Genomic DNA, 23,819 nt, shown 5'->3' on the forward strand with positions numbered 1-23,819 from the left:
TTAGTGGAGAACCAGCAGGTGAGGTACAGTCTGTCTTTATGGTAAAGATACAGACATGCTGGAAGAATTTTTTAAGCATAATAATCAATATTATTGATTACTGGAGGCCTTTGAAAACAGATGGACAAACATCCTTCAGGCCTGCAGCAGGCGGACAGGTGGTGCTGCCTTGGTGCCTGAGGGTGACTGACATCAGGTACACAACTCTCCACAGCTGTAAGTACTCTCAGGAAATCCAGCAGGCTGTTTGTAGAGAAGAGGCAGAACCGACTGGTGGTAAAAGCAGGTGAGTGCTACTTTCAACGTGAAGAAATACATAATTTTAATACTGTTGTAGTGTTAGGAGAAGTCTGTAGCACAGAAGAGAGGTGAGCTGCAGACCATGAACATGAGGTATGTGACGAAAGCCAGCCATGCTGTTGGGCTCTGTGGTCAGTCTTGCTCTAATGTTCACGTGAACGTGTCGCACTTTAATGATCTCCACCTCACTGCGGACTAGCAGAAAGGACTGAAGCCTTCAGTCATACATTTAGTGCTTTAATTTTGCATGTTTTTAAAGCCTGCTAGATGTTTCCCGCATCGCTAAGAGGAGGAAGAGGCATGTGAGAACCTTTTCTTTGTTTTGATCCCAAGGACAGGTGGACTGATTCTCTGGATTTCCCAGATTTTGTGCTTTGGTGTCAGCATGCTCCTGTGCAGTACCAAGGCAGTTCAGACTCTCACCTCTCAAATGAGGGCAGTTGCTGGGAGGGTCACAGGTCTTCAGGTGAGGCAGGCTGTACCATGCAAATGCTAGGAGGCATTGCCTGACATACCAAAGCGTAGTGCAGTCATCTGAAGATATGATAGTATTGTCCAAATCAGCCTTGGTGCAATACTCAATGCCTTTCTATAGAAAGTTGGCTTTACGTAACGCATCACTGAATATCAACTTAAAATAGCTGTTACTAGCTAAGGGACCTCAAGCTGTTCAGAATCATGCAGGGAGTTAACTTCTTGTGAGGCCTGGGGACGTATTTTTAGTCTTATTATGGGGAAAATTTCATGGAATCTATTGTAATGAAACAGAAATGTGTACGTCCTTCAAAAAGAAAACATCAGGCATGTTTAAGGTTGGGAGGTCTGTTCTGTAGCATAGCGTGTCTAAAATTGTAGGTCAGATTCAAAGTGGCATCCTGTTTATCTTGTACAAGGGGGTTGCCTTTTTTTGATTATTATAATTGGAGTTAGTTATATTTACCTGCTATGTAATGTGTCTTGAGACTGTCCAGTGACCTGCTCATTTAAAATCAGAAGTGATCAGATAATCTGAACTACTATATTTTCACAGATAGCTCAGTTTTGAGCCCGAAGATTTTTATACTAAAATATTTCTGTTCTTTCTGTTCTGTCTTGGTGATTCTAACAAGATGTACATTTAAGGAAATGTGGAAAAAACCTTAATGACCCCTTGATGAGATTGGGTAGGAAACTTCTGTGGCTCTTGCTCAGGCACTCTGAATTAATTCTGAGAAGAGGAGGAAGGCACATTAATCAGACATCCTGTCTCCATCTGTGGTCACTGTCTGTTATCTTTTAGGGAGGTGGGGGGAAAAAATAAACGTGTTTGGCATTGGTGCAACCATGAAAATTCCTTTGCAACTCCAGCAGCTATTAGCTGAAGCACTGAAGCGTGACGTTTAGTTTTGGGAATTGTAACACCAAGCTACCTTGCCCCTTTGACGTCAGCTCATTTCACAGGCAGTCTTATTTCCTCAGCTGTCCTGAGGGGATAAACCGTGCAGTCTCCTGGAGAGCTGCAGAGTCCAAACCTCTGTGGCAGCTGCTTCCATGTGACACCACCCGTTCTAACTCATCTGTACGCCTACTGTATAAGCTCTCTAAGAGGCCAGTCTGAGCATACATTATCTCATTTTAGGGACCAATGCCTCATTTTCTAAGACTGAGACAGTCTTGCTACTAGCTCTGACTGTCCAAACTAGACAACTGGGAGGCCCTTGGAGACACAGAGAAGTAGGTGCACAAGTAGGTCAATTTTATGGTGGTTTTCCCAGAGAACCTTGTGCTGAGAAGTTAAGTGACGGCCTTTACACTAAATTCCAACCTGTCTTTTCTCATGAGCTCGTTCTTCCCTTTGCGAGCGGACAAAGCAAACAGCGGGGCTCTTACCGGAGCAGCTCGTCAGCTGTGCCTGGTTTGCACTATGCCAGCGGTGTGACAGAGCCGACAGCAGATCTCCTGCAGCTGCCTCGTGGCTTTGATCCCAGCTCTGGCCTGCACAGCTGCAGTGTGCCACTCGCCTGGCTACAGCCACCGCCAGGACAGGGACGTGCAAACCGCGCCTTTTCCCAAGTCTGGAGCAGAATGAACACGTGTTTATGTACCAGGCACTGATGAAAATACACAGTTCTGAAAGATCCAGATGTCCCAAGCAGCTTTTTCAGGTGTCTAATGACATCAGGCATCAAAAGCTTCAAATTTAAAAGTACAGAGCTAAAACATAAACAGTTTTAGCTTTACCTGATGTTTGAGAGCAGAACGATCTCATTTGGAAAAGACAAATAAATACATAATCTCTTCAGATTGTTAGGCAGTTCCCAGTATCTATGTTTGCTTTTTATTATTATTTTTATTTATTTTTTCCCCCTATAGTTTTATCCATAAGATGGTGAATTGAAATCGCTGCTCAAAGGGCAATGATAGGGCAAAACAAAGCTTTATCTAGGGTGGCTCGCATATTGTTGAGCTGACTGCTGTTCAGTGGAAAAGAACCTCCTGCCACTTTTGTAGACTAATAAAAAGAGGATTATTCCGAGAAAATATGCACCCTACACACTGCTTAAAGCGCACTGACCACTATGCAAAGCGGCCTTTTGCATCCGTCTCCAGTGCAACCCACTCATGCGCCTTTTCATTACAATACCATACAATGCACTGCTGAAGCTTCCCACACTAGCAGGGGTGGATTGGGAAATAAGTTCTCTAGGGTTTTTTTAATTCCCCTAAAGCACAAGTATCCTGTTCCACTTGAGAGAAAAAAAAAAACTAATTTATTATTATTTCCCAAGAAAACATACACTTTGGATTTCTACCAAAATTAAGCTACTGCTGTTGTTGCATGGCAATAGCTTCAGTGTCTCCATCACCGTGCCATGGGATGTTTGTGTTGTTATGACACTGGGCAGGACTTTGGTTATCGGTATAATGACATTGAGGTCTGAAGAGCTGTTTGGCATCGCCTGAGCTCCAGTTCTCTGTAAGCAGAGGTGACAGCCTTTTCCAACCCGCCCTCCCCCCCTTTCATTATTTCAGCACCTCTCGGCAGCAGGTTGCCCTTGGCTTCAGCATGCGTGGCCCTCCCTGGGCAGAGGAAGTGAAGCTGCTTGATGGGGAATCACTGCATCTGTGCTCCTTGGCTGAATTATTTAGTGATGGTTACGGGTTGTGTGTGTTTGGTACCTGCTTCGTTAATGCGTTGGTAACGAGCTGACTAATGCCAGCATTTGCGTTGTATGTATTAGCTGAAGTTTCATCAGGCTGCCGCAGCGGGAAGTTACATTAACCAAAACAGTCCAAAGACGTCTTTATAACCCGAGAGACTAACCGTGAGCTTCTGCAGAAGCTGGCAACAATCCTATAAGTTCCTTGTTGTTTTTGAAGCCTTTGGGTGATGGTTTCCATGCCATATCTATAAATACTTCCCTGACATTAACATTCTACGAAGGAAAAGCCTCACTGGCACTAATTAGTTTGCAAGCTGTGATGAAAGTTATATTCTGATTGTCACTGCTTGCTTAATGTCAGACAGCTTGCATCTAAATTGTTAGTGCTACGTTTCTCTTATGAAGACCTGAGTTTCATTTTTGCATGTGTGAGGAAATCATAAGTGTCACTGGGTAGAGTTTGGCTTCTAATACACGCCTGGTACATTTTATTTTCCTGTTAAATGCTGCTATGTGGTTTTGCTGCACTTGCCTGCTGTGCCAGGTGACTTTAGGGTAAGAACCGGAGAAGACTGGATTGAGGAGAAGTGGTGGATGATCTGCCCAGCCCCAGGACTGGTGTCAGCAGGCGCTGAGGGTGAGGGCTGTACCGCAGAGGCAAGATCACTCTTGTTTTCCCCTGGTCCCGCAGCGTAGTTGTTTCCTGCCAGGGCTTGTTTCAGTAGCTATCCGCACAGTTCTCGTTCAGCTGCTTTAGCCAGGGGTAGAGCTGAGCCTTCATTTATTTCCCCACCTATTCCAATGGGGGAACAAGGAGCCAGCAGCCTCACCCATTCCTGCAGGCCTGAGCCTGCGGCTACCAGAGCCCACAGCTGTATAGAGGAAGGAAGGGGGGGTCTCAGGTGGTGTTTCTGGAAGGGATTTAGGTGCATGAGCATGTGTACCTAGTGATGAAATGGGGGCTTTAGGGAAAGTGTCCTGTCACTCAGGAGTGTAAAAGCTGGGTCCAATGACGTACCTAAAGCCGGCTGTTAAATGTGTCTAGGAAAAGAGCTTCTCTTGCTCTGGCCAGAGCTTTGCTGGGTGTTTTCCATAAGGGTAGCTTTATTTCTTACTGCGACAGTGAAAGAGATGACTGTGCTTGTGGTATGTACCTAGCATATATGAATTCCCTGCTCCCTGAGCAGGAGCTAGCATGAAACAAGATGTAACTATTTTTATGTGTATAAGTTGTTCAGAAATGAAAAAAAAAACTTCACTGGATACTATGCCTGTGGACCTGAGTTTGTAAAAGATTGAATTTCATTTGAATGCCATCAGGTTGATGTCTCTTGTAAGAGAGTTTATTGCGGTCAATTTTGGTGTGATTTCGTTGGCTACTAAATAACCTGTTAACATCTGGTTTTGAAACTTGAACAAAGTGATTTCAATTCTCCTTGTCAGTTTTTATAGATGTTGAGGGTGCAGTGCTCAGGGGCAGGTACAGAAGTTCACTTACAGGGACAATATGGTTTTTGTGTTTCTATACTTCCTATAAAGAATACGCATTGCATTTGGCTCATAATTTCAGTTTATTATCAAAATGTTTTTATCAGATGACAAACCCAAAAAGCTAAAAGGAACATAGGTTTTCAAATGTACCTATTGTAGCAGTCATCTGAGGTATCTGCTACTTATTTTTGGAAATCTGTTTGCTTTGGTATACAAAGCAGTAAGTTCCTTTGCAATCTGCATGAGGATGTCCAACATGTATCACTGCAGATTTAAAGCCTATTACCTTCTTATTTAAAGCTCCATTCTTGCAAGCAGCTTTACTGATGTGAGGACTGACACTGACCAGAACATGTACAAATTATGCGCAGGATCAAAACCCTAAACACTGAGAAAGTCAGCCTGAAAACTGTACTTGATGGTACACTTGCTGGTGTACTCCATGGAAGAGCTCTGTTTTGTAGACTCTATCTTATTGCCTAATACCATGCTTTAATCAAATTTCCCAGTTCTATGCAGATGCTGATAAAATATATTACAATACTTCAAGTCAAAAGTGTAGCTCAGATTTAAATATAAAAACTATGGTTTGTACATTGCTAGAAACTTTTAAAAAGACCAACTTTAGAGAAAACAAGAAAAAGCTTAGAAAACCGTGAAAGGGTCTTAGGTTGCAATCTGACAGATTACATGTTCAAAAATTAATAAATTACCTACAATTTCAGTTTGGCTGGAAAGTACTAGATAAACTGTTGTAAATAGTGAGTTCAAATAATACACACTGGCATAATTAGTGAGAAGTTAATTACAGCAGGTCTTTGGACTCCTCTTGTATAAATGGTTTCAAGTAGAAATGAAAGCATTTGGTAGAACAGATTTATCGTAACAGCAGAGGGTACAAAGTCTGACACAGGATACCAACTGTTGTCTCATTATCATATTATGATGTCTAAAACCATGTGTTACTTAATATTTTCTTCCTCTGCTTGTTCACAACTATGCATTCACCAGCCGGTGGGAGATAATGCATCGTACTTTGACATTTCAAAAAAAAAAAAAAGTGCCAGCGACCCATGGGCAACAGGATTAACTATGAGTGAAATGTTACTGTACACTGTCAAGTGATTTAGATTCTGCAGGGTTCAGTGATAGGAAAAGCAGCTGATTAGCTAGAACAGCTAACTGCTGCATTGGTATTAGTCCTTCCTTTGAGAAATAGATTGATTTGATGTGTGATTGTTTTGTGTTTACCTGTTTACTAAGAATTACAGTGACTTTTGTAGAATGTTTCCCTCAGTTTTCTTCCTTCCTCCCCTTCTAAAAAGTAGTTCAAAATTTCTCTTCTTCTAGAAAGCTTCTTGAGATGCAAGGCTTGCAGCTCCATTACCAAACTCGGCATTTTTTAGCAGGATCCATGTAGTTTTTCGTGGTACATGAAAAAGCTTCGGAAAACTCCGGAGAGTTTTGCAATGATCCTATGACCCTTTAAAACAAAACAAGAACATCTTGGCATTTTTAATTCCCTTTGTTTAAAAGCAAAAACAAAGCAAACAAGCAAACCAAAGATCCACATTTCATAACATTTTTCCCCCATCACTCCAAAAAACTGTGGGAAAAGAATGTACTTCTCAGCTCAGACAGTTGGTTCCCTTTCACCTAAAGTGGTGGCTGTGTCTTCTCCCTCCAGTTTTATATTCCCTTTTGCAACCCCCAGAAATATAGGACCAGACCTTCCTCACTATAGGCTCTCACAAGACTTCCATTTATTTCTATACCAACAGCTTTACTGCCTGTTTGATTTCACTGAGATTTTGTTCCATAGCTATCTTTTGTTGATAAGTTTCCCGCTAAAGGGAAAACAAGACCTCAAGGTGGAGGAGTTAGGTATAATTTTTCAGTGAATATTCATTTACATTTTTACACCAACCAGATTTTAAGTAATGTCATATTGCTTCTCTGGGCGTTTTCACAAATGTTCCAGTGAAGGAGTTTCCTGGAAAAAAGACTCATACAAACAGCAGATCTCAAGTGAGTATGAGGACGTAGCAGCTAAAGTGGTTTTTGTGTCTGTAATTGTGAACATGTGTGAATGTAACTGAGAGGAGTTGCTCATTCCTTCAGGAATGGAAACATAGCATGCACATGCCCGTGCTAGAAAACAACTTCAGCTGTAAATGTCAAACATAAATACTGATGCACTTTGATTGTGGACCAGGAATTATTTGAAGGACTGCTTCTGTGAGTAACTTTTGATTATTCTGTGAATAATCATAATGATTACGTTCAACGGAACCAGGAAGCGTCCAGAGAAGTTGAGGTGAAGTTCAGCAGGTGACATCTGCAATGATTTGACTGGCTCCACAAGATCAAATGTGAAAATATTTCCCAGCTGGTCTCAGCAGCAGTGCAGGAGGTAACTTTCTATTTTTTAGCCCTTTTTCTGGGCTATGTTTTTAAGTGATCTAGCTTCTCTGTTCTGTGGCCAAGAACCGCTAAAGTGCGACTTCGCCAGAAACAGAAGTAGTATTTCGGGTCTATTTGCATATGTTACAAACAAAAAGTGTACTGAAATGCTTTCTATTTCAGATTTCTTAGGTAGGCCTCATCCTGAAAATTGCCTCATGTTCTAAAAATGTTACTATGGTTCCTCATTAATATTTGTGTAATTGGGTATATACTTTATAGCCTTTCATACTGATGTAAAACAGCACAATACGTGATGTAATGTGTCTAGAATATACACAAAGACAACTACGTGAAGATGCTGATCTGGTGAACTTCAGGGGACTCATGGTTCGTAGAAATTAGGTATGGAAGGAGGAGGCAAAGTTCTGCAGAACCACCGTAGAGCCTCATTAGTGCCGTGGCTGAACTCAGCTGGCTGTAGGAGTTCTGCACAAACTGCCTCTGGGAGAGGTCTGGTCTCTAAAAACCACCCACAGTGAAATGTCAGTCAAGGAGCAACTGAAGGAACAGTCACTGCTTTCACCAAATATTTAAGCATGTGGGATAAATGAGATAGTTCTTTGGTGAAAAGCCATTGAAAGAAAGATGCTGGAATTAATGCTCTGAATCGTATCAAGCAAAATCAGTTATTGTGCATGTGAGCCCCAGAGCTGATTCAAAGCTAACAGCTATACCGCTAAAGAACAGGTTGCTCTGACTTAAATGAAAAGATCCTAGTCTGTTCCTAGTAATTCACACTGAACAGCCAAGTTTACGGTATGTCCCTCTTGCTTATTGTCCCAACACATACAGGTTTGTAAGTAATCTTCCATCAAAACCTCACTTCTGTTACTCTTGCAAGAGAAAACAAATGGTGATTTTGTGTAGCTTTCTGTATGCCTAAATCAACCCTGGTAAATGAAACCTAGCATTTTGTGCTGGATTTTATAATTCAGTAGCTAAAAGCTGTGTTGCACCTAGGGAATTACACTGAGGATTGTTATACATGCTGACCTGAATTTGCCTGGGCTGTGCACGTCAGTTTTGATGGAGTTCACAGCATATTCTGGTCTGTATGTTCCACACCATACCTACACGTGTAACAAAGAAAAGAATTTGTTAGCAATAAGATCGTTCAGGATGAGTCCTGCTGTCATTTCACTGTGAAATACTTAATATCTTGAGATTAAATTTCATTTTAGAACATATCAAAAAGTGCATTCTTTGTTTTTAAAAAAAGGATACTGTAAGCATCAAAGAAAGACAGTATGAAATACCTGTGCAAAATTCAGAAAAAACAGCTGCTGATGGTTCATGTCAAGACCAGGAAGAAGTTTCTCTTTCCCATTCTTTTTCACATAATTTTCATAGGCCTGTAAAATGAATTGTGTACCAATGTTACAACTTCTAATCCATACAGTCAAAATGAAATGATGACGAGGAGGAACATCACAGAGTCTTTGACATAATTTATCATGAACTACCTTGGCCATCCATCTTATCACAGGCCACCTTTAAGCATAAAAACCAGGACCATTTCTTAGTATTACAGTGCCAGTGGTCTGACTGAACCAAGGCAGGTTTCTCAATGAGCAGGCTCTTAGACTACTGGTCAGGTTTCCTGCTGCCTGACTTATGTTGGAATAAATGGTAAAAGAAACAATCTTAAATAAAGCAATTTACAGGGGAGGTGAGGGGTAGGGAGAAGGCTAATGGAGTAATTTCAGCAAGACGGGTACACCCAGATAACCAGATTTTTGCATAACTATGCATCTTTTTATAGGGGAAGAAATTAAGAATGCAAAGGAGGACTTTTCTGAAATGCGGTAGCTACACAATACTACTCTTCAGCAAACTTTGTAATAATTAATGTATCAAATTCCGTTGAACTGTTACATATTTTCCTAGCAAACCCTTTCACAGGGTTAGTGAATAACAGAGTATGTTCTGTAATGGAAATGGCTGAGAGAGCCTCTTGCATCAGCTTAGGGGTAGATGCAGTGAGGCACCAGCACGCCCTGTGCCAAGCCAGCCTCCAACCTGTCAGGGTTTGGGAGCTGTCTGTGCAAAGAGCCACCTGCAGCAGCTCCCCCTCCTGTGGGTTCTGTGGTCAGGCATTACTGTCGCTTCCCTCAATACGTATCTTGCATGGTAAGATTAAAAAAAAAAAAAGCATGGTGCTGAGCTGCTTTCTAAGGCACAGTCCCAAACTGAGCCCAGCTGAAATGTCTCTCTTGATCCAGGGACTCCCAGCATGGGGATCCCCAGCCCGGTGCCTTTGCTGGGTGTCCCTGCCTGCCTCTGGCACAAATGATCTCCAAGACAATGAAGATGTGGTCAGAGGATTCATTCCTCCTCCTCTAACTCATCTTTCCCTCCTACCCTTGTTCTTTCTCTTATGAGTTATTCTTGTTCCTTTTCTTCTCTAATGAGTTAGAAGTGTGGTAAAATGCTTCAAAAGTAGAAGAAAAAAAACCAACAACAATCTCTGATTTTACAGAATGCGTGTGTCCTGTTCACAGTTTGCTTTCCTCTCAAATGTTTATCAAACAAATATCATATTATTTTGCCAATTATTGGGTTAGCATCTAAAGTAATACACCTACAGTAAGGTAGGCTTTCCTGTATACAATGCAGAGCTCCAGGATCCAGTTTTACTAGCATAAAACTGATTCTGCAGGGAGAAGATCAGTTTTATCAATTATTAAATGTTGTATTATATATTTTTAATTTTTAGCTAATTTTAATTTTTTAATGGACTAGAAATAAATGTATTTTTTTCTAACAATTGGAGAAGACTTTAAAACTTTCCATAGTAATAAAAGCTGCTTTCATGTTTCTCATGAAGACCACATGTCAAACAGTAAATTGTTAGCATGTTACTACTTATAGAAAGATGCTGGCAAACTGGAGAAATGTTCTGACTGAAGACAGTGCCAAACTACAGCAAGGGTAAAGCCAATTGCACAAGTGCAAATTGAAGAATGAGTGGTTAACAGGTCTAGTGACAAGGCTTCTGTAATTTTAGTCAATCATGAGCTGTACAAGAGCCAACGGTGCCATGATACTGCAAAAAAGGCAAATATCATGCTGGGATGTATAAACAGGAATGTCTTATACAAGTCACGTGAAGTAATCCTTCCCCTGTACTTGGCACTGGCCAGGTCTCAGCTGGAGCACTCTGTCCAGTTTTGGGCACTGCACTTAAAGAAAGATGTGGACCAACTGGAGAGAGTCCAGAAGAAAGCAGCAAGAATGAGCAGAGGTCTAGCAAACATGACCTATGAGGAAAGATTGAAAGAACGGGGTTTGTTTAGTCTAAAGAGGAGAAGTCTGGGCCTTCAAGTATGTAACAGTCCTCAAGTATGTAAAAGGTTGCAGAAAAGGAAGGAATAGATGGCTCTGTGTTCCCACTGTTGAAAGCAGAGATGCGACAGCGCTCACACTACAGCATGGAGGTGGCAGATCTTCCCTTACTGCAGGTTTGGCTCTTGGAAAGGTTGGTTGTGCCTGCTGGGAGGGGGGACTGGGTGGGCTCTCAAGGTTCCTTCTTGTCCTTTTTTCTACTATTCATATGATGTTGTAATAAGTATGGATAGCCAATTCTATTTTTTTAAATACTTCTGACTTTCTACTTTTTCTCTGCCTACGCCCATTCCTTTCAGAACGAGAATGGCCTTTCATGGGTCTGTACTGCTCTGCTTTTTTGTTTGGTTGGTTTTTTAATGCATAAATCTTCTGACAATTCAAGATAAGACTGATGTAGCATGCCATACAGATGCCTCTTTTAGTCTTCCAAGTCATTCTTTAAACTCTCCTTTATGATTGTATTTATGTATTTACCCTCAAACGTTTATATTTCTAGTGGTGTAAGTGTTGCTGACTGCCTTGTTTGCAGAAGCTGTGATGTGTGAGTTGGCCCATGCATCCCAGCAGGCACTTCATGAGGAATGATAGCAGTCTCATTGTCAAGTGTGGAGTATTTTGCTACAGAACAAGGTGTTCAGGGAAGGAGTGGAAGGACCACGTTATGATGGCCTGCACTGTCAGATTTGTAAGTAACAAGAAAATGGCCAGGAAAGGAAAGGAAAACCAAAATGCTTACAAGTCCCCCATGGAGGGCTTATCGCAAGGAGTCCAGATGTCACTGACATCTTTGGATACCTGTTTAGGGGACACTAGTCACTTGTATGAGATGACATTTTGAACAAGGAGTAGTGTTCCATGTAGGCAGAGACTGTTTATGGACAGAACTTAGAAGGAAATCATTCTAGCCCTCCTTCCTGGCGTGAAAAGGCTGGTGAAGGCAGACAGCTGCTCAGTGTATCATCAGTTTAGTTAGGTGATGGTCCAAGTGTGACACTGATTCATTAAATGTTTTCGTTCTACAAGTCCCTATTCACAGAAGGAAAAAAAAAAGTTGAAAAAGATACAGAGTGTGCTAGCAGTAACTAATACCTATCCTGAAAATAGGATGAAATACAACAGCTTGGTCTTGTCCCTAACACAAAAATAATGTTTCTTCTTCAAAGACTCTGAAATTCATTTTTGTAATATATGATGGTTTTAGCTAAAATAGAAAAATGGATACTTCTTACCTTATATGCTTGTCTAACACCTCCGTTATCAGCAATGTTTTCTCCTAGGGTATTGATTCCACTCAGCTGTAAAACAAAAAACGAAAAGTATGGTTTTCTGAAAGAACTTATCCAGGACCTCTAAACTATGCCAAACTTTGTGCTTTATTCACTTTTAGAGGGGAGAATTCCCTTAGAATGTGAAGCTTTAGCAGAAGATTATAACACTGTCTCTGAAAGTTATCTGCCTCCCTTGTCTCAAAATCCAAGCAGATACTCTTGTTTTCCCTAATTCTCTTCTTCCCCATCCAGGTAGCTCTCTAGGATCGCATATCTCTGTTACTCAGATTTTCTGATGCTTAGTCATTTGTTCATCCATTCTTCCTTTTTTTCCCATGTCTTTAACCATCATCTTCTTACCACAGTTCCAGTTAGAAGTGGGCAGAATCTGTCCGTAAGTTAAATCCAAACTTCAGATAGTTGAAATTATCAGTTAACAGACATCAGCAAATCTGCTAGGAAGTCGTTAAGTATTTTCCTGTATATTAGGCCAGTTAGGTAGCTCTCTGGTAGCAAGATGCATAGAAGATAACTATTTAGCTAATACAGTACTTGTAAAACAGTGAAGTATCACTAAAGATGATGAATCTTTGGTAATAGAGAAACTATAATTTTATTTTTAAGTGATTATACTTTTGACCTTTATCCTGGACTTTTGGCTACAACATTCAAAGTTGCAAAACTTAGAATCATCATTAGATTAAATATGATGTGTGAAAAATGGCAGATAAATTTGCCAAAAAAAAACCTCTTTTATTTTTAATGGCTTCTCTGTCAGTCCCAGCAGTTTTAAAAAGAGATTTAGGAAATTCTCAGGGCAAGAAGCTTTTTCTTTTCCCCATTCTGTAAGAGGAATATATTGTCAGCCTCTAAAAAGGCCACACAGTGGTAGTCAGAGAAGTACCTTCTTGTAAGCATTTTCTCGTTGGCCACCTAACTGTAGGAGGTCCCACCCAAGAACTTTGTTCCTTACAGAAATAGGTGGTGGCACTGTGCAGTGCCCTACATGGTTATCCAGTGAAGTCCAAAATAAACAAGGTGGGCGCTGAAGGTAGCTGTTCTGCCACCATGCGATGCAAGTGAGTGCTACAGTGGTGGACTGCTTCCCTTTCTTACTGTGCGGCGGTGACCCAGCAACTGCCCTGGGACTTCCCTCTGGAAGGTGCAGAAGCATGAACTGAAAACTGTCCTGGTGCACAGTGCGCCTCTGCTGACAGAATAAAGGCACCTCACCCAGAAAGGATGGCTGAAACCTGCTGTCTGTAGATTTGAAGAACACGCAGTGCCAACCTGCATCAGTTACAGCCCTGTGGCGCTAGAGTGGGAGTGCCGTGAAGGTAATTAAGCAGTTTCTAGATGATTTAAACTGGCTTACGCGTTAGAGGTAATGTGGGTGTATTAACAGAGCATTTAGTCATCCTCAAAATGACATGGTATGAAGTGCTGTGCTATGGAGACAGACCTGGCTGTTTCCTGTGGTGGTTTTGCAGCTTGCATTCAATAGGAACAGGACTGGTTTCCTGTTCAGCAAGAGGAATGCCCAAATCACTCTTACCTGTTCCTTTGAGTTAATGTTCGTCTTGCTGGGACACAAAACAGACCTGATCCTGCACACTGTTCTCATGAAATTAGGGCTTCCAGACACAGCCATTACACTGTATGCCTAAAACGCCTAATAGTTTTAGCCCTGCAGAATGCTATAAATGCAGTTACATTTAGATTGGCTGCCTCTCCTAAGTCTGCATTTCATCTTTTCCTCATAGTCCTACTGTACTTGGTTCTCCTCGGACCTTATTGCTTTGTAGTCCACATGTTTATCTTCAGGAAAGAGCAAGAAACTTGTGAGAGAAAGAAAGCAGCAGGGAGGATTTGTTTTCACGGGAGTATATATTATTTGCACACCAAGCTTTAGAGAAATGAGGATCAAACTTGTAAGGTGTTTATTTGTTTTCCCTCATAAAGAATAGCCTTTGAGGGTCTAAAAAGGCTTCTAGGGCAACTGCTCCTAGGACTGTCACTCCTTTGGAACATAAGTCCTGCCTCTTTCAGCACAATTGGTGTATGTGTGGAGTTTTTACCATTATCTTTAACAACCTCTTACTGTTTTCCCTCTTTTCTTTTTGTGGTATAGGGGGTGACAGTGTTGGCCATATGCCAAGAGACCATTTATGTGAAAAGGGTTTGCACAATTAGGACATAAGATTTTGTGTTCTCTCATTACAAACAACATTGGTAGTTACAAATAAATGCAACATACCTGCTGTCCCCCTGCTAGGTCCCATGAAAAGTTTCCATACTGGTACACCATACACTGGGATAACTCCTTAAAATTGCGTGCTGATTCTTCAGTCCACCAGTCTATGAGGTCTCCATTCTCATTAAAATTTCTGCCTGTAATAATATTTTAGCAGAACTATGTATACAGGAAAATAAGTTTTTTTGATGCACTAAGATGGGTAGCAAGTAACTACAATCACACGTGCAATAAATAAATAAATATCCGTAATGAGGAAGTCATACATATGATGCTCTTAATTTTCCTTTTTTCTAAACCAACTATATTCTAGCTAAGGAATAAAACAAACTAATCCAGATTGAATTAAAAGGTTGGATTAAGGCTCTTTTAGGAAGTCTGGCATAGTTCTGACCTGTGATTGATGCTGGATTGATCATGTGTGTAAAACTTTCCATGTACTCTAAGTTTTGTAACTAGAAACTCAGTAACTTACCATTGTCATCAAAACCGTGTGTGATTTCATGACCGATGACCATGCCTATGCCACCATAATTCAGAGATTTGGGCTGAGATGCACTGAAGAAAGGGGGCTGTAAAATGCCAGCAGGAAAGACTGCAAAAAAAGCCAACATGATTAAGGTACTGCCTCATTATGCCATGTGTACAGTGTGAACAGACCGTTTTAGCAGGCTTCAAACAAAGTCGTGCTGTTCCCTCAGATTTACCAGCAACAGTAATTGTATTTACATGTGGTAATGGATGTAGGGAAGTAGAAATAGATCAGCAGGACCATTCCCCTTCCTCCCCAAGTTCTTTAGACACTTGCATAATCATGATCAGATTTACTTTAAGTATTTGTTACCGCTTTGCTTTGCAAAGGAGCAGCTGTACTTTTCCAGTTTACAGCTTTTAGCACTCTCAGACTCTTGTAGCATTATTAAATAGACCTTGCAACATCATGGAAGATGGGAGGGTGTTCCTCTAGAATTAATAAATAATTTGATCATAGCCCCCACCAGAAATCAATCTCAGAGGAATTTGTTCTTCCTTTGAAAATATCAGTAACTCCCACTAGAACAATAATAATAATAAAAGGCCATGAGAGCAGTGAAAGAATTGGAAAAAGGAGCTTCTTTTCACCCACTTCTATTTTTTTACACTTTTAAGAAACAGCTTAGTAAAAAATAAATAATCTTGCAATTGTGATATTTTTATAAATGAAGATTTGTTCTTGTGTTTCAGTGTAAATCCCAGTACAGTTCTAGGCATTTCTTACAAGAGAAGAAAGAACCATGAGAAAATTGAAAAATAACAGGTTAGAAAAGAAACCATTTCTGCTGCCCTGTGTAAACTGCTGCCTGCTGTCATGGTAATTCTGTGTCATTGTTACTTTGGCATGTAATTAAAGAGTGGAATTTTTCAATGTTCGTTATTATCAGAAAATGCTGATAGTAAAGACAAGAGCGTAAATGCCGCACTGTGCAATGGGCTACTTTGTTGACTGGCAAAACAGAGCAATATCTGGAGTACAGCATCAGAAGGCTAGTCTTTTTTTTGAAGATTACTGCGAGCAAGACATTTCCTCAGAATGATAGGCATCGGTCCTGCTGGCTTGAAACACAGCTGTAACTTCTTTGGAGCTCAGTGTGTCCTTTGCTTGCAAAGCCAGGAACATCTTCCCTCCTTCCTGGAGGCAGGCAGTTCCCCAGGACTTTCAGTTCAGAACAATTAACACCCTGTAACCTCATCCATTTTTAGAATAAAATGTCAGAATTTCAAGTTTTTTTTAACTCTGTCCTTCTGAAAACAAGTTATTCCCCATCTTTTGCTACATAGCACAGTGGATAGGTCTTCTTCGTCTAGTGGGATAGATTTCAAGCAGAGATGTAGAAAGGAAAGGAAATGGAAGTGCAGCTTACATGGGAGCTTTGAGAACATCCAAGGAAGGAAAAACACATGGATTATTTCCCTCAGAATCCATGCGGCCAGTGACAAGAACATGCTGCTTTTCTTCCTGGATGTGTTTGCAGACGGTAACGCCTTGGCCAGGAGTGCCCGTGTTGCACGGTATCCCCCAAGCAGGCCGAAGCATTGCTTAGCTGAACCAGCTCCCCTTCACACACCTGCCTGCAGGCCAGGGGTAGCCGGTACCCAAAGGAACGTACCGGGGGCTGCCTTACTAGTGGCAGCCCAGCCGATTTGTTTGGGGTTGGGTGGCTTTCTTAGGATCAGTGCTGCTGATGGAACAGCAGGAATCACAGCCGTATTGAAATGCAGTAACAGAGCTCTAAACTTCCTACACATCCTGCAAAAAAACTCCTTTTTAGAGGTTATTTTTTAAAGAATAGAATTACTAATTAATTTGGACATCATTCTAAAGATCAGACTGCTTTAATTATCTGGACATGCCATAGCTGAAAGATGGAGTAAGAATTTATGGATCAGATTAACTGCCATCACCTTCAGTCTTCCAAATCAGGATTTGTTTTCTACAGACTATTGAGCAAAACAATTTATAGCAAGGCCTTCTGGGCAGATTTTTATGCTTAATATTCAGTAATATGTTCAAAATGCTCACTTAGCTTTACCACCTACCGAAATGACTGTACTGTCTTGCCGTCCCTAGTACTAGTAGGGAGCTCTTCTGTGCTGTGATTCATGACTAGATCTTTAAGGTAGCTGGTGAGAGATTTTCTGAGGAAAGTTTGTCTTTTGGGAAGTGCTGATTTCATTAAGCCTCAAATGTTTCATTCCAGCTGCCGCAATTATTTTTCTTTAGAGAAAGTGGTGACAGAGCCCTGTAGGATTGCTGTCTGCCTGGGACGTAAAGCAGCTCTGAACAACGAGCGTACGTTCCAGGAGTACGCTGCTGGTTCCATGCTCAGGACAGCTCACGTGAGGCTGCATTCCTGGACTCTGTCTTCCTAGCAGTGGATCTTACAGCTGTATATGGGAAAGTGCAGGAGATAAGGACACAGAAGCTGAGAATAAGCTGTTTTCTGTACTAACGCTTTCACGTCTGAATCTCAAGCTTCTGTCCTTGTTCTGCAAGTGATTCAAAACATGTAGGAGATGAAAAACTCTATGGTCACCGATCTCAAGCAGTGAAACCTCTGAGTTTGCTCTACTGAGACCCTTCTACAACCCCCATTTCACTTATATTTTTAAAATACATGCATATATATGTATATATATAATTTGGCCATTAAAAATGTATCCAGGTAGTAAGCTGGTAAACCTTACCTATCTGATTCCTACTTGCAGAATAAAAAGCATTGACAACAGCAGCTCCACTTATCCACCTAGGAACAACAGAAGAATAGAAGTTAGAATTTCAGTTCTCAATGGCAGTTAGTGACTACGGGTACAAACCTAGAAATGGAAATCACAGAATCTCAGAATAATCGAGGTTTGAAGGCAGTTATGGAGACTGATGAATCCAGTGCCCCTCCGCGCAGCCTGGTCAACTAGAGAAAGTTGCTCAGGATGAGCATAGAACCATAGCACAGTTTGGGTTGGGAGGGACCTTAAAGCCCACCTAATTCCACCCCCTGCCATGGGCAGGGACACCTCCCACCAGCCCAGGTTGCTCAAGGCCCTATCCAACCTGGCTTTGAACACCCCCAGGGATGGGGCATCCTCAGCTTCTCTGGGCAGCCTGTTCCAGTGCCTCACCACCCTTATTGTTAAAAAAAAGTTTTTTCTTAGATATAAGTGGAATTTGTTGTATAGCAGTTTGTACCCGTTGTCTTTTGTTCTGTCACCAAACGCTACTGAGGAGACTGCTCCATCTGCTTTACGCCTGCGCATCAGGTATCTCTACACACTGATAACACTCTCTGTCCCCCTGCTGCCATTTCTCCTTGCAGCTAAACAATCCCAGTGCTCTCAGCCTCTCATTGTATTTCAGGTGCTCCAAACCCTTAACCATTTTAGTAGTCCTTCCCTTAGTTATCCAAACTGCTTAATGATGATGCTTGGTTTGTGTTTTCATTTCTGCTCTTACTGCAGGACTGTACAGGCAAACTTTTCCATGAAAAAAGAACACACACAAAAACAAACAAAAAAACCTATCAAACAAAAAAAACCACCGAAACACGGAAACAAATGTCATAATGATATCTAAACATTTGGGGATGATGTAAATTTTTTTTTTCAAGACCATTTAGTTAACAGGATTTTTGCATTGCTTATCATCATCATATATCCAGATATCTCAAGTACCAGATTAGAAACTATTACAGTTTCCTCTTTATCGCACTTCCTTAAGGAATGAAGTCACATGCAAAGATCATCATGAGATCTGTGGCAAGGCTTGATTCACAGTCCTACAGGTTAACTTCAGCAATAACTCCTTTCCTTGCTGAAGATTCTCAGCCTTACTTTCGGTCCATGTCAAAACATAGGAAACAATGGGAGTCCAAGCTAAGAAGAACAGTTTAATTTACAGAGCCAAGGAGCAGAACCAAGAAATACACAGGCTGATGGTTTTTGAATTCTTCTTAGGAGATCACTTTCTTTTCTCTCATTTCATATGTTCTTACTGCTCATTGTGTATTAGCATGTGCAGCTGTATGTGCTTTATCGGGTTCTATGGGCTTCAGTTGTGCCTCATATTAGCACAGTTCTGGGAGGTAGTCATTGATCTGGGAACTGTTAGGACTAGAAAAGTAAAAATGAAATCTTGCATCTCTGGTTTTGATCGAGGGCTGAGGGCTGTAGTGACTTATAGGCTATGAGTTCCTAGGGTGATTTGTAATAAACAGGTTTTTCCCTTTACATGAGCAGTTAAGCCTGACCCTGGCAGTTTTATTATACTTAATAAATAGTGTTTGACAGTACACTGAAAAGTTTTTCATAGGAGACTTTGGACTAACAGAGTGAAGTTGTAAATGATTTATTTGGTAACTGCATTGCATAACCAATCATAAGCAATGAACTGTATCCCAACAGTGGCTGTTACTCAATGAACTCAAAATTAACTTGCAGAATAAATGATACCTATCAGGAGATGATCACTCATGGCTGATATTAAAAACCTCAACTATAAGGTTGATGATCACTTCCAGGCTTGCTTTAGGTAATTTTTGAATGCAATTAGATTTGGTAGTTACTCCTAACTAATATATTCTTATGGGAACAAAACAGGAGTTGTGCTAAATTAAGGAGAAGTAATTCAACAAGCGAAGTTCAAACAAAGCTTGAAGTTAAAATAAAACAAAAGTGAGATAGCTGTTAGGTGGAACATATATTTGCAGTTAATGATATGTAAATGCTGAAGAGAAAAAGCAATATTTGGAACTATTTATCTAAATAATGACTATATTTCTGAAAAAACTGACAGAGTATTTGGAAATTTCATAATGGCCGTTCCAGAGGTGTGAAGTATATGTCATCTTCTGAAAAGGTAAAAGTTTGAAGATGCGAGATGATTTCTTTTGTTTTGTTTTTCTTAAAAAAAAAAAAAAAAGTCTGGAACAGCACTATGAAAATGATAAAGTAATTAAAAACAGAAAGACAGAATCATATAATAATTCAGCTAAGTCCCTTTAGAAGTCATATGTTCTCATGTGAAGGTAATTACATCAGGTTGCTTATAGGCTTGTCCATTCAAGACTGGAGTATATCCAAGGGCAGAGATCAAACAGCCTCTCTGGGTCTTGTTTCACCACCCCATAAGGTGAAAAGTTTTTCCTAATATCTAGTCAGAATTTTTCATATTCTAATTTGTGTCTGTTCCCACTCGTCCTATCACTGTGCATCTCCAAGAAGAGTCAAGCTTCTCTATATCCCCCCCCGCTAGGTAGTTGAAGACAACAGTAAAACCCCTCCTTTGTCTTCTCAAGACTGAACAAAACCAGTTCTCTTATCCTCTCCTCTACACAAATCCATCTCTGCAGCCCATATTCAAATGAACAGTCCTGCAAAGTTCGCATAGCCTATGGTGACCACAGTCTTTTTTCTGATTTCGCTTAATTAATTTTTAAATGGGTCAGAGCTGAGACAGGAAGAGTAGCCAGCACAGCTAGGGAATGTTCTGTGTCAGTCTTTTAGTACATCTACATCAGTATTTTAATTCAGAGCATGAGAACATTTCTGAAGTAAATTCCTGCTCATCTTCATTTAATCATGCCTTGTTTGGCATTGCACAGCAGTCTCTGAGCAAGAGAAATAAAACACATGGGGATGAAATTCATCTTTCGGATGAACTTAATTGAAAAGCTCCTCTCCAGGAGTCCACTTAATCCGCTCCAGGAGCTGAGAGGCCAGACTAGACCTTCTCCAGAATACTTAACCTTCCACACCCAAGCTTCCCAAGCTTCATTGCCCTTCTTGATAATGTAGGTTCAACCTTTGAGAAGATAGCAGTGCCCTCCTACTGGCTCTCTTAATGGGGGAAAAATTGCAGGAAGGTCATTAAAGCATTGATGATTACCCTCCAACCAAGTACTTCCTCCTGTGGAGACTGGGTGTAAGCCTATATATGGTATTTTAAAGTACTTACTCCTCTTTGTCCACCTTTTCTCTGAGCTTTTTCAGTCTTTTCTTCTGGGTAAATACTAGATTTTGAATAATGTTTTCAAAGTATTCTTCTTCTTTGAAGTTCAACTAAAAAGAAAGAGGAGAAAATACTTAGCGGCCGTGTTACTGATTTGCAGTTAAAGACAGATAGAGCTGGAAAATCTAGTCTTCAGCATTATAATCTAAACAATGCATTTGTAAGATTATTTTTTATCTAGGGTTAAAGCATAGTTCGCAGTTCTCTGCCACATCACTGAGTTGATACTGTAGCTGGATGTATGTTATTGGCTGCATAATCTTTACCAGAGATCTTTATTCCCTCTTTATATGTTTCAAATTAAGTTGAGCATTTGTTGGTTTTGACCCTAATTTATGGGAGTAGCCAGCCTAATAAACTGCAATTTTACCTTGGAAAGAATACATAAACAAGGTTTAAACTGTGTTTTAAAAGCATACTCTATTTATATGTCTGTATTTTTCAAAATTAAAATTTCACCTTCTAAGGTAAATTCTACCTGAACATACATGGATGTTGATACGCTAATGGAGTTATTCTTAAAATGAACCTGCATCATAAAAAAATACCGAGGACATATTTGCAGTGAGAAAGCTCAGGTGCAGTTTAAATTATACAGGTTGTCCACATCGTACTTCAGGGACTGATTCCCATTCATGGCTAGGCAGGTGCAGTTAGGCAGGTGCAGTTACTAAGTTAAGTTTACCCGCATCCACGTCAACCAGTGTTAAATCAATCTGTGGCAGATTCAGATGTACTTGACTGAACACCATTGTCTCTATGTTTTCTTCTAGCATAATTCCTCTAGAATTTATACATTCCCTTGAAATACCATCAAATACACATCGCCATCGGTTCTGGATCAGCTGCACCACACTGAACTTTAATACATTCTTACTTACTCCTTTGCAACTCAAGACAAGATTGAACTATTCTGTGCAGATGCATATGATTTGGCTTGGCTAAGAAGACAAAAACACAATTTCTCTCTTAAGACCTTTTTGTAATTATGCTGCCTATTGTGGATACTTACCTCCTGGTACTCACTATTCAGCTTATTGTCATCAGTCATGATCTCATCTGGATAACCGATCCTCTCTCTAATTGCTGTTGCCTAGGGAAAAGATAATTTGATATCCATAGCAATCAGTCATGAATTAGGTAATAACTGTAGTATGGAAGCAACTGTAGAAAATGCAGAACTTCAATTATATATAGTTTTTGTACATTTCTTTAATCACTGAAATCACTGTGAGGTTTATGGTTAATTATAACAATGGAAAATTCCAGAAAATATATTGTCCCTTCTTTTATAAGTAAACTTAGAGAAATGTGCACAAGACAAGCAAACATACTCCAGCTATGTTTTTGAGTTGAAAATCTGGTTTAAAAAATAGTAGATATCCCAAAATATTTGTCATACTTTACAACATTTAAAATTGAAATAAAATTCATGACTGGAAGTTTTTTAACTTCAGTATGTTATAGGAAATCACATTTACAAATTTTCAGAACCTCAGCTTCAATCTGTATCCAAATTTCTTAACTAGCTCCCGCATCTACATTGGAGTGAAATACTTTATTAAATGTTCCCAAATTTTGGCAATTTGAACTCCTGAACAAAGTCTTTTAACTCAAACTTTACTGAGTTTCATTTGATAGTTAAATATTGATTTATACTTGATGACAATGCCAGAATCAATTAAAAAAAAAGAAAGAAAAAAATGATTATAGCAGCTACTACTTCTACCCTTAAAAGAGAGCTCACTGAAGGTGTCCAGTCTATGATTTGACTTTTTGTTCTCATCCTATTGCACGTAATAGCTGGTCAAATCACCATAAATCATTCTTTCCCAATTTCAGTATTATTTTCTTGTAGACATTGATTATCGATCCCCTTAATCACTGATTTGCCTGAAAGGTCTTAATCTCTTGTATAGATGTTTTCTATTTTGTGTGCTTATCTCCAGAGAAGCCCCTTCGCATGTAATTAATTTGAATCTGATATAGAAATCTATAAGCGGCTGTGCCTGTATGAACACGTGTTTTTATATATATGTAACATAGTGATAGATGTTACTGCTTCTTTTTTTCAGGAGACCTAACTAACAAATGGTATGCTCATCTTTACAGAAACACACAGTATTTCCAGTATTTAAGATTTAACTTACTTTTTGCTCTGCTTTCTTCTTGGTTTCTAGATCCATCCATGTGAGTTCATCTAAGGTTTTTATAAAAACATCACGTATATCTGCAATCATTTCTTCAACCTTGGAAGAAAACATTAGTATGTTACCTATCCACATAAAATGATCAAGTTATTTTTCAACAGTGGTAGTTTTGTTTATTACAGTCTTGTTTTTCCTGCAGTAGCTGCTTAAGCATGTGCTGTTTATGGACCACACTCAAAATCTGGAGGTCGAGTTAAGGAGTACTTTTGGCCTGTCCTATGGGAGGAAAGGGAATGGGCATGAGCTCACAATACAATACAAATTATTCGGGTAACAAAAAATCTGTCAGATATCCATCTGTGGGATGTTATGCGTCTGATGAAATTATTTTATATGTGTCTACCACAAAGAAATGGTATATCTTAAGCTTGGATTACAGTCAGAGTGACAGGAAGGAACTAAGTCTTTTCAGGTTAATTTTCAGCAAAGTTCTGTGTGACTGAACAGAACCAGAAATAACCAATAACCGATTGTCCTTGTGCCCCGTGTTGGCAGGATGTGAACTAGCATCAGTCTCAAAGAAGAAGCAGGGACTGTTGGTTCTAGGAAGTGCTGTTCCTTGTGTGTGCTTTTCGGCTTATGCATGGTCCGTCACTACTGTGGCTGTGGTGGTGCTTTAGGCTCCAGGCCGGCTCCTAGAACAAGTGGAGCAGGCAGATGTCTCTCTCCCTCCAGGTGTGCACACGTACTCTAGTTGCATTTCACATTACTTCACAGTGTGGCCGTTTGCACTGAAGACAGGCCAGCTCAAAGTTAGCGATGCAGAAGTACGCAGTGCAAAGGAGTGACTCTCAGAGC

The 23,819-nt window shown here is 40.2% G+C and overlaps 1 protein-coding gene across 2 annotated transcripts in view; it reads right to left on the reverse strand.

Moving 5' to 3' along the window:
- Positions 1-4,869: 4,869 nt before the first annotated feature.
- The window catches only part of MME (membrane metalloendopeptidase), a 41,711-nt gene continuing 22,761 nt past the window's right edge, over positions 4,870-23,819 (reverse strand). For both annotated transcript variants that reach the window (XM_040567287.1, XM_040567288.1), the window contains exons 14-23: positions 22,962-23,060; positions 21,824-21,904; positions 20,758-20,861; positions 17,496-17,554; positions 14,746-14,865; positions 14,274-14,407; positions 11,978-12,043; positions 8,657-8,752; positions 8,394-8,470; positions 4,870-6,417 (exon numbers count right to left, since the gene is read on the reverse strand). In XM_040567287.1, the coding sequence (XP_040423221.1) occupies positions 6,318-6,417; positions 8,394-8,470; positions 8,657-8,752; positions 11,978-12,043; positions 14,274-14,407; positions 14,746-14,865; positions 17,496-17,554; positions 20,758-20,861; positions 21,824-21,904; positions 22,962-23,060 (936 nt within the window). In that variant the 3' untranslated portion in view covers positions 4,870-6,317. The remainder of the gene's footprint in view (positions 6,418-8,393; positions 8,471-8,656; positions 8,753-11,977; positions 12,044-14,273; positions 14,408-14,745; positions 14,866-17,495; positions 17,555-20,757; positions 20,862-21,823; positions 21,905-22,961; positions 23,061-23,819) is intronic.

This window comes from Cygnus olor, chromosome 9 (assembly GCF_009769625.2).
Source record: "Cygnus olor isolate bCygOlo1 chromosome 9, bCygOlo1.pri.v2, whole genome shotgun sequence".
NCBI lineage: Eukaryota > Metazoa > Chordata > Aves > Anseriformes > Anatidae > Cygnus > Cygnus olor.